Here is an 11487-nt window from a genome sequence, read left to right as displayed (position 1 = left end):
TTCCTCCTCAGAGGAGGTACCCCCAGCGGAGAAAACAATCCCCATCACCAGGGTAAGGGAAGGCTGCCTGATACCTGGAAGGGTCCACACGATCTGAATCCTCTGGGGGCCTTGGTGACAGCAACGAACCACTGAATCACAGAATCACACAGTGCAGAAGAGGCCCTTCGGCCCATCGAGTCTGCACCGACACGTGAGAAACACCTGACCTACCTACCTAATCCCATTTACCAGCACTTGGCCCATAGCCTTGAATGTTATGACGTGCCAAGTGCTCATCCAGGTACTTTTTAAAGGATGTGAGGCAACCCGCCTCCACCACCCTCCCAGGCAGCGCATTCCAGACCGTCACCACCCTCTGGGTAAAAAGGTTTTTCCTCACATCCCCCCTAAACCTGCTGCCTCTCACCTTGAACTTGTGATTCCTTGTCAAAAAATAAAAAAATCCTGGAAAAACTCAGCAGGTCTGGCAGCATCGGCGGAGAAGAGTACAGTTGACGTTTCGAGTCCTCATGACCCTTCAACTGACCCTTCAACTAAGGGGAACAGCTGCTCCCTATCCACCCTGTCCATGCCCCTCATAATCTTGTACACCTCGATCTGGTTGCCCCTCAGTCTTCTCTGCTCCAACAAAAACAACCCGAGTCTATCCAACCTCTCTTCATAACTTAATGTCTCACCCCAGGCAACATGCTGGTGAATCTCTTCTGCACCCCCTCCAGTGCAATCACATCCTTCCTATAATGTGGTGACTAGAACTGCACACAGTACTCCAGCTGTGGCCTCACCAAGGTTCTATACAACTCCAACATGACCTCCCTACTTTTGTAATCTATGCTTCGATTAATAAAGGCAAATGTCCCATATGCCTTTTTCACCAACCCACTAACATGCCCCTCTGCCTTCAGAGATCTATGGACACACACGCCAAGGTCCCTTTGTTCCTCAGAACTTCCTAGTGTCATGCCATTCATGGAGTGCTTCCTTGTCAAATTACTCCTTCCAAAGTGTATCACCTCACACTTTTCAGGGTTAAATTCCATCTGCCACTTATCTGCCAATTTGGCCATCCCGTCTATATCTTCCTGTAGCCCAAGACACTCAACCTCACTGTTAACCACCCGGCCAATCTTTGTGTCATCCACAAACTTAATAATCCTACCCCCTACATAGTCGTCTATGTCGTTTATATAAATGACGAATAATAGGGGACCCAGCACAGTTCCCTGTGGTACGCCACTGGACACTGGCTTCCAGCCACTAAAGTATCCTTCTGTCATCACCCTCTGTCTCCTAAGCCAAGTTTGAATCCACCTTATCAAATTACCCGGTATCCCATGTACATTTGCCTTCTTTATAAGTCTCCCATGTGGGACCTTGTCAAAGGCTTTGCTGAAATCCATATGAACTACATCAACTACACTACCCTCATCTACGCACCTGGTCACCTCCTCAAAAAATTCAATCAAATTTGTTAGGCATGACATCCCTCTGACAAAGCCATGCTGACTATCCCTGATCAAACCTTGCCTCTCCAAGTGGAGATAGATTCTCTCCTTCAGAATTTTCTCCAATAGTTCCCCTACCTCTGACGTGAGACTCACTGGTCTGTAGTTCCCTGGCTTATCTCCACAACCCTTCTTAAATAGCAGAACCCCATTCGCTGTTCTCCAGTCCTCTGGCACCTCCCCCGTGGCCAGAGAGGAATTAAAAATTTGGGTCAGAGCCCCTGCGATCTCCTCCCTTGCCTCCCTCAGCAATCTGGGACACAAATCATCCAGACCTGGAGATTTGTCCACTTTTAAGCCTGCCAACACCTCCAATAACTTGTCAATCCATATATCAATTTGCTCAAGAACCTCACAGACTCTCTCCCAGAGTTCGATACCTTCATCCTCATTCTCTTGGGTGTAGACGGATGTGAAGTATTCATTCAACACTCTAGCGATGTCCTCTGGCTCCACCCATAGATTGCCCCCTTGGTACCTTATGGGCCCTACTCTTTCCCTGGTTATACTCTTCCCATTGATATACTTATAGAATATCTTGGGATTTTCCCTACTTTTACCAGCCAGAGCTTTCTCATATTCCCTCTTTGCTCTCCTATTTGCTTTCTTATGCTCCACCCTGCACTTTCTGTACTCCACTAATGCCTCCGCTGATTTGCTTCTCTTGTACCTGCTAAAAGCCTCTTTTTCCTTCTCATCGTAACCTGAATATCTCTGGTCATCCATGGTTCTCTGGGCTTGTTACTCCTTCCTATCACCCTAGAGGGAACATGTTGTGCCTGTACCCTCCACATTTCCTTTTTGAACACCCTCCATTGTTCCTCTGTAGATTTCCCCACAAGTAACTGTTCCCAGTCTACCTTGCCCAGATCCTGCCTTATTTTACTAAAATCCACTCTCCCCCAATCCAAAACATTTTTTTGCAACTTGTCTATTTATTTGTCCATAACAAACTTAAACTGTACCATGTTGTGGTTGCAATCGGTAAAATGCTCGTCCACCACCACCTGAGCCACCTGTCCGGCTTCATTCCCCAGAACTAGGTCCAGCACTGCACCGTCCCTTGTTGGACCCTCTACATATTGACCTAAAAGGTTCTCCTGTGCACATTTCAAGAAATTCACTACATCCAAACCCTGAACACTATGTCTATCCCAACTAATGTTGGGAAAGTTGAAATCACCTGATATAATTACCCTATTGTTATTGATTTTACACACCTCCACAAATTGTGCACATATTTGCTCCTCACTTCCTGCTGACTATCTGAGGGTCTATCCTCACCCTTAACTCATCCGTTTTACCTGTAATACTCCATTAAAGTAGAGGCCATCCAGCCTTGCCTTACTCCCTAGAAACTTAATGCAGCTGTACTCCCTCTGACTTGATTGTTTTACTGTATTATGATGTGTCCCTATTCTGCTAACATTCTGTGTCCCCTCCCCCTGCAGAATTAGTTTAAACTCCTCCCAACAACACTAGCAAACCCATCCACAAGGATGTTAGTCCCGCTCTGGTTCAGATGTAGACCGTCCCACTTGTACAGGTCCCACCTTCCCCAGAAACGGTCCCAGTGATCCAGGAATCTAAAACCCTCCCTCATGCACCAACTCTTAAACCACGTATTCATCTGCGCTATTCTCCTATTTCTGAGCTCACTAGCACGTGGCACTGGGAGTAATCCAGAGATTACAACCCGAGAGGTCTTGCTTTTTAGTCTACTGCCTAATTCCCTGAATCCTTGATGCAAGACCTCATCCCTGTTTCTACCTATGTCATTGGTAGCAACATGTACCATGACCTCTGCCTTAACTCCCTCCCCCTTCAGGATGCCCTGTAGCCGTTCAGTGACATCCCGGACCCTGGCGCCAGGGAGGCAACAGACCATCCTGGAGTCACGTTGACGGCCACAGTAGCGCCTATCTGTTCCCCTTACTATATAAACCCCGGTTACTATTGGTCTTCCTCTCTTCCTCCCCTCCTGTAAAGACATGATGCTTGTGGTGCCAGAAGCTTGGGTCTGTCCGCACTCCCTGGAGGAACCAGCGCCCTCATCAGCCTTCAAAATGGAATACCGATTTGCGAGTGAGAACCCAGGGGACTCCTGAACTACCTGCCTGTTTCTCTTGGACTGCCTGGTGGTTATCCATTCCCTTCCTTCCTCAAGTCCCTTCATCTGCGGTGTGACCACCTCTCTAAACGTGCTATCCACGATGCTCTCAGACTCGCGGATGCTCCACAGTGTCCCCAGCCGCCGTTCCAGCTTTGAAACCCGAGCTTCCAGGAGCTGCAGCTGGACACACTTCCTGTACACATGCTGGTCCCGGGCACTGGAAATGTCCCCGGCTTCCCACATGGAGCACGAGGAGCACACCACGGCTTTGAGCTCTCCTGCCATGACTTATCCCTTTAAATTAAACCTTATAAATCAATTACTCTAGGGCCCTTCTTTCCTGACCCTCGTTGCTATAGAATATACAAACTATAAACCACAAAAAGAACTTGAACTATAAGCGATTAAATTTGTAAATACTTCCCCGACCTTTCCCACTACTTACCAGTCATGCCTTTCCCTTGCAGCCTCTAGTGCTGCTGCAGGGCAAGGCCATTCTCTGAAGGTTTAAGAAGTTGGATACCAAAGGAAAAATCCAAAGAGCATCTCTTCCCCACTGCACCGAATTCCCACTGTGCACCAAATTGCCAATACCCACATTCACTCTGGCTGTGTCTCACTCAGGATGAGCTCTCTCCCCTGCAAGAAGACTGTAGTCCTGAAATAAAGCCTGGTAAAGCTAAGAACGTAGCTCAGAACAGAAATGAAGCTGCCAAGTTCCAATAAGCAGCCAGCAGCAAACTATCTCCCAAACTCCTGACTCCTCACACTGGCAATGCTGCTGACAGGGTTTATTCTGCCCTTGTGCGGTTTCATTAAAAGTGATCTGCCCGCCTGCCCGTGCGGTGAATGTGAAATCGTGTGGGTGATGGAAAATCACAAACAATTGTCTTTTTAATGACATTAAGCGGCCACTTAATTGTGGGGGGGAACGGCTCTGATACCCGTGTGCCCGCTGACCTCACGATTGCGAGTGTGCAAGATGACATCAGGAAACCCGCCTGGCATCATCTGGCGCTATTGCAGGTCGATTCGGGTCGGGCACGAGCCCGCCCACCCACACGATGTAAACTCCTGCCCTGTTATTGATGATTTACAGGCTGGTTCGAGAGCTGTGTCTGCCTGAACACCCATCCCATCTGTGACATGAGAAACAACATTCGGAGAACATCAGGGAATATTCTCTTTACACTTTTAATGTGATCCACAGAATACAAGACAACAAAACACACCAAAGGACAGAACATTTACAAACTACAGAATCTCCCAGTTACAGTAAAATGTACAGTCAGGAACCCCAGGTCTCCCCCCGCCCTGATATATGATCAAGTAAAGTACAATTGATAACATCTTCTTGAATCAGAATGAGGTTTTCTTGTGTTCACACCAAGCTCGGTCTTTCAGAAGTTTCATTCATGGTTAGTGTCGGGCTCTTGAATCATCATTGTCTTCCTGGAATGAACAGAATCAACAGACGGTCATTTTCAGATGGACTGAGTTCAATCTGAGGTCAATGTTCAATTGTTGTTGATGGTCAAGAGGCAACTCTCGGACAAACAGTCCCGGTTTATACTCACGTATGAAGACACATCAAGCGATCTTTCTGCTGATTTGCTTTTCACCTGTATGAAAACATTCAGATTTATCGGTTTGTCACAGGGAATCAATGAGAATTTATAATGAATATTGAGCATTGACATTATCTTTAAGCAATTGATAATTAAAACCATAAATGAGGAAATGTGAATCCTTTAAATATATCAGCTCCAGACATACATTTAAATAAATGAGAACATGGAGCTAACCCAGATTCTGGTGTGATGCAGCTGAATCCGGGTTTTAACAGTTTATTGTAGTTGATAAACATCTGACACCAAATCTCAGATTATACTCACATTCCGAGACTCCTCAAGTGAAGATTCTATTGACTTGCTTCCCGCCTGGAATAAAATATTAACATTTCTACATTCAGAACAGGGGATTAATGAGACATTTTATAAATAATTTAAAAAACCTTACATTAAATAATAGATGAGGAATTATGATCTTGGGATATTTCTGAGTTGGGATTCAGTAACTCAGTGTTGCAGTGGGGAAATCCTTACCAAACATCACCTGTTCTTCACCACAGTGATAATCACTGCGGCCCTGGGACAGTGGAGCTGTGGGCTGGATGGAGAAACTCATGGAGACTGAGATTCTCCATTAATCGCTCTCTGTTGAGTTGAGTGTGTGAGAGAAACCAGTAATTATTATCAATAAGAAAAACAGAATTACCTGGAAAAACTCAGCAGGTCTGGCAGCATCGGTAGAGAAGAAAAGGGTCTATTTTTGGGTCCACATGACCCGACTGTTTTCTTCTCCACCGAAGCTGCCAGACCTGCTGAGTTTTTCCAGGTAATTCTGTTTTTCTTATGGATTTCCAGCATCCGCAGTAGCTTTTTGTTATTATTATCTATAAGATGAGGAGAATGTTAATGATGCTGCACTCATGACCCATCTCTTGCATCTCTCCTGTTATCATGGTTGTTGTTAGGAGAGAGAGTTCTCTCTGATTCTATAATATTCCAAAAATCAGAAAGTAATAAACATCCACATGGCTTCATTCCAACAATCCGCTAACTATACTTGATGAATCCAACAGCAATTGAGCATCAGAATCTCCTCTTCCAATGTCTCAAGGTGGAGATTTAATTAAATAAATTCCTCAGATTCTGGGGTTGATGCAGCTGAATCCATGTGTTAACAGTTTATTGTCGTTGATAAACATCTGACACCAAATCTCAGATTATACTCACATTCCGAGACTCCTCAAGTGATGATTCTATTGACTTGCTTCCCACCTGGAATAAAATTTTAACATTTCTACGTTCAGAACAGGGGATTAATGAGACATTTTATAAATAATTTAAAAAAACCTTACAGTCCAAAAATTTAAACAATAAATAATAGATGATGGATTATGAATTTGGGATATTTCTGAGTTGGGATTCAGTGACTCAGTGTTGGAGGGGGGAAATCCTCACCAAACATCTCCTGTTCTCCACCACAGTGATAGTCACTGCAGCCCTGGGACAGTGGGGCTGTGGGCTGGATGGAGAAACTCATGGAGACTGAGATTCTCCATTAATCGGTCTCTGTTGAGTTGAGTGTGTGAGAGAAACCAGTAATTATTATCTATAAGATGAGGAGCATGTTAATAATGCTGCACTCATGAACCATCTCCTGTATCTCTCCTGTTATCATGGTTGTTGTTAGGAGAGAGAGTTCTCTCTATGTCTAGAATATTCCAAAAATCAGAAAGTAATAAAAATCCACATGACTTCAATCCAACAATCCGCTAACTATACTTGAAGAATCCAACAGCAATTGAGAATCAGAATCTCCCCTTCCAATGTCTCAAAGTGGAGATTTAATTAAATAAATTCCTTAGATTCTGGGGTTGATGCAGCTGAATCCGGGTTTTAACAGTTTATTGTACTTGATAAACATCTGACACCAAATCTCAGATTATACTCACATTCCGATTCTCCTCATGTGAAGATTCTATTGACTTGCTTCCCGCCTGGAATAAAATATTAACATTTCTACGTTCAGAACAGGGGACTAATGAGACATTTTATAAATAATATAATAAATCTTACATTAAATAATAGATGAGTAATTATGAACTTGGGATATTTCTGAGTTGGGATTCAGTGAATCAGTGTTGGATTGGCGAAATCCTCACCAAACATCTCCTGTTCTTCACCACAGTGATAATCACTGCAGCCCTGGGACAGTGGGGCTGTGGGCTGGATGGAGAAACTCATTAAGACTGAGATTCTCCATTAATCGGTCTCTGTTGAGTTGAGTGTGTGAGAGAAACCAGTAATTATTTTCTATAAGAAAAACAGAATTACCTGGAAAAACTCAGCAGGTCTGGAAGCATCGGTGGAGAAGAAAAGGGTCGACGTTTCGGGTCCACATGACCCGATTCTTTTCTTCTCCACCGATGCTGCCAGACCTGCTGAGTTTTTACAGGTAATTCTGTTTTTCTTTTGGATTTCCAGCCTCCGCAGTAGCTTTTTGTTATTATTATCTATAAGATGAGAAGAATGTTAATGATGCTGCACTCATGACCCATCTCTTGTATCTCTCCTGTTATCATGGTTGTTGTTAGGAGAGAGAGTTCTCTCTGATTCTATAATATTCCAAAAATCAGAAAGTAATAAATATCCACATGACTTCAATCCAACAATCCGCTAACTATACTTGATGAATCCAACAGCAATTGAGCATCAGAATCTCTTCTTCCAAATCCTCAAGGTGGAGATTTAATTAAATAAATTCCTCAGATTCTGGGGTTGATGCAGCTGAATCCGGGTTTTAACAGTTTATTGTAGTTGATAAACAACTGACACCAAATCTCAGATTATACTCACATTCCAATACTCCTCAAGTGATGATTCTATTGACTTGCTTCCCACCTGGAATAAAATATTAACATTTCTACGTTCAGAACAGGGGATTAACGAGACATTTTATAAATAATTTAATAAACCTTACATTAAATAATAGATGAGGAATTATGAACTTGGGATTTTTCTGAGTTGTGATTCAGTGACTCAGTGTTGGAGGGGGGAAATCCTCACCAAACATCCCCTGTTCTCCACCACAGTGATAATCTCTGCAGCCCTGGGACAGTGGGGCTGTGGGCTGGATGGAGAAACTCATGGAGACTGAGATTCTCCATTAATCGGTCTCTGTTGAGTTGATTGTGTGAGAGAAACCAGAAATTATTATCTATATGAAAAACAGAATTACCTGGAAAAACTCAGCAGGTCTGGCAGCATCGGTAGAGAAGAAAATAGTCGACGTCTCAGGTCCACATGACCCGACTCTTTTCTTCTTCACCGATGCTGCCAGACCTGCTGAGTTTTTCTAGGTAATTCTGTTTTTCTTTTTGATTTCCAGCATCCGCAGTAGCTTTTTGTTATTATTATCTATAAGATGAGGAGAATGTTAGTGATTCTGCACTCATGACCCATCTCTTGTATCTCTCCTGTTATCATGGTTGTTGTTAGGAGAGAGAGTTCTCTCTATGTCTAGAATATTCCAAAATTCAGTAAGTAATAAACATCCACATGACTTCAATCCAACAATCCGCTAACTATACTTGATGAATCCAACAGCAATTGAGCTTCAGACTCTCCTCTTCCAATGTCTCAAGGTGGAGATTGAATTAAATAAATTCCTCAGATTCTGGGGTTGGTGCTGAATGCGGGTTTTAAAAGTTTATTGTAGTTGATAAACATCTGACACCAAATCTCAGATTATACTCAAATTCCGAGACTCCTCAAGTGAAGATTCTATTGACTTGCTTCCCACCTGGAATAAAATATTGACATTTCTACATTCAGAACAGGGGATCAATGATACATTTTATAAGTAATTTTAAAAACCTTACAGTCCACAGATATAAACATTAAATAATGGATGAGGAATTTTGAACTTGGGATATTTCTGAGTTGGGATTCAGTGACTCAGTGTTGGATAGGGGAAATCCTCAGCAAACATCTCCTGTTCTCCACCACAGTGATAATCACAGCAGCCCTGGGACAGTGGGGTTGTGGGCTCAATGGAAAAACTCATGGAGATTGAGATTCTCCATCCATTGTGATTTATTGTGCTGAATCTACAGTTCCCCTCGTTTCCCAAGGAAGAGCCAATTCAGCCTCAGCCTCCGGATCCCCCTCCCCCAGTATCTCAGGTTAAAATAAATTTCCGTCTCTCACTCCACCCTGACACAGTTACAACCTGGATTTTAAATTTTCTTGTTGATATTTCTGATCAACATGACAATAATCTGTCAGAAATCACAGTTTATACTCACATCTGGAGATTCCTCGATTGACCTCTCTTTCGATTTGGTTTCGACCTGGAATAAAATATGAATATTTCTATGGTTACGGCAGTGACCAATGAGACATCTTGTAAATAATCTGCATGTTAGAAATCCCATTGTGTGGATGTGGGGAATTGTGATGTTACCTCAATCCTGTTTTCACTCGATTCTGATGAGTCACTGTTGCTGTCGACTGTCTTCAAACCTCGACACTGCACATCAACGTCTAAAACCTCATCAGCAAAATATTCCACCCGGCTTCGGCACCAACCTTTCTCCTGTCAAAATAAAGCACAATGCTTTTCAATTATGGAATAGCTACATCAGAAATAGGATCTGATGTGGGTCATTCAGACCCCTCCAACCTGCTCCAACAGTCAATACGATCATGGCTGATCTTCCACCTCAATTCACCTTCTCACCCTATCCCGTATCCCTTAACTCCCTCAGCGCCCAATAATCTACCGACCTCTGTCTTGAATATACACAGCTCTCTGGGGTAGAGAATTCCAAAGATTCACCACACTTTGAGTGACGACGTTTCTCCTTAACTGTGTACTATAGAAGACCCCTTATCCTGAGACTGTGGTCCTGTGTTCTAGATTCTCCTACTAGGGAAACATTTTTCAGCATTTACCCTGTCAAATACGTCCCTTTTAGAATTCGAACTGTCAATTCGATCGCCTCTCATTCTCCTGGGAATATAGGTCTAGTCTACTCCGTCTCTCTCCCTCGGACAACATTCTCATTCCCAGTCTTGTGATCCTTCCTTACAAACTCTGTTGGGCAAGTACATCCTTCCTGAGGTTAGGTGACCAAAACTGCACACGGTATTCCAGGAGTGTCCTCACAGTGCCCTGTTTAATTGTATTAAGTTTCTTTACTCTTATAATCTAATCCCTTTTTAACAACTTTATCACTAGCAGCTCAGCACTGACACAGGGAGTTTCTATGGTATAACCCTGTACACATGGGGTTTGATGTGACAGTATAACTCCGGACTCACCGCAGTCTTTTTGGAACGGAAGCGACAGCTGGGATCATCAAATTCCAGTCCGGAATTCTTGGAGCAGACAGTTTCTTTCACAGAGAATGTTAAATCCACCTTGTAGGACAATTTTCCTGTGTGATTAATCTAATGAGAGGAAAACAGGTCATTAGTGACTGACTGTATCTAGTGTTCTTACTCAGGGCTGATTCCCCCATCAGTGTGAGTGGAATGGAATATTCTGCTCCTGTTTAATAATCCCTGTCTAACTGCACTCAGGAATATTCTGGTAGACTTTAGACAGTGAAACACACTGAGACCAGGACACACTTACATCCTTCACTCTTCTCCTGGTTATCCCACACAGATTGGTGGTCTCGGTGATTCTGTTCAGTTTTATAACTGACGCTCTCAGAGCATCCTTCGGCCTCGGTATTCCTGGAGAGAGAAAAGGAAAGTTGTACAAAACTCTGCTGCATCCTTCAGTGAATTCTTTTTCCAAAGGGGTAAGATCTCAGTGAGTGAATCTCACTGCCAATAACTGGCTGCTTTATGAGGTGTCCCTCTCCCTCCAGTACCTACCTGAGCAGTGGAGGATCTGCACTGCAGCTATGGTGAGGAGGAAGGATTTCATTCTGCCTCTTGTGGGAGTAGCCGGCTGCTTTCTCAGAGTGAAGGAGCTGTTTCTCTCTCTTGCTCTGCCTTTTCCTCGCAGAGATCAGTCTTTATATCCTGCAGCTCCACCACATTCAAACACTGACTCATATTTGCTCTGTTTGGTGATCCTGGGCAGGGGAAGCTGCTGCCAAGTGGGCTTTAATATGGGCAAAGCTTCCTCCAAATGTCATCATCGTGTTTAGATTTGGTGAGATCAGAGATTTTTGCTCTGAATATGCAATGATGGACTGATAGAGGAGAGGAAATGATCATCTGTAATTTGAACAGAGTCACTCTCTGTTCCCTGGGGTTACTCACTGAGAGGAACATCCGG

The 11487-nt window shown here is 43.6% G+C and overlaps 1 protein-coding gene across 1 annotated transcript; it reads right to left on the bottom strand.

The window, feature by feature from the left end:
• Positions 1-4818: 4818 nt before the first annotated feature.
• LOC144686240 (secreted phosphoprotein 24-like) lies at positions 4819-11232 on the bottom strand. Its single transcript, XM_078551332.1, has 9 exons — positions 11079-11232; positions 10831-10934; positions 10515-10643; positions 9655-9786; positions 9497-9541; positions 6420-6464; positions 5517-5561; positions 5199-5243; positions 4819-5073 (listed from the first exon to the last, which is right to left on the bottom strand). Exons 1-9 carry the CDS (start codon positions 11128-11130, stop codon positions 5041-5043), a joined length of 630 nt encoding a protein of 209 aa, XP_078407458.1. The 5' UTR covers positions 11131-11232; the 3' UTR covers positions 4819-5040.
• Between the last annotated feature and the right edge of the window lie 255 nt (positions 11233-11487).

The sequence above is a fragment of the Cetorhinus maximus genome, chromosome 11 (assembly GCF_964194155.1).
Source record: "Cetorhinus maximus chromosome 11, sCetMax3.hap1.1, whole genome shotgun sequence".
In the NCBI taxonomy this organism is placed as follows: Eukaryota; Metazoa; Chordata; class Chondrichthyes; order Lamniformes; family Cetorhinidae; genus Cetorhinus; species Cetorhinus maximus.
The sequence above is the reverse complement of the archived record's forward strand: the minus strand, read 5'-3'. Positions and strand labels throughout refer to the sequence as shown.

What these genes read in the sequence shown, in the direction of transcription:
- LOC144686240 (XM_078551332.1), bottom strand. Translation starts at nt 11,130, where the DNA reads ATGAAATCCTTCCTCCTCACCATAGCTGCAGTGCAGATCCTCCACTGC. An exon ending in CCAGGAGAAGAGTGAAGGAT is followed by an intron (nt 10,644 to 10,830) that starts GTAAGTGTGTCC and finishes TCCTCTCATTAG; the next exon opens with ATTAATCACACAGGAAAATT. An exon ending in TCCGTTCCAAAAAGACTGCG is followed by an intron (nt 9,787 to 10,514) that starts GTGAGTCCGGAG and finishes TTATTTTGACAG; the next exon opens with GAGAAAGGTTGGTGCCGAAG.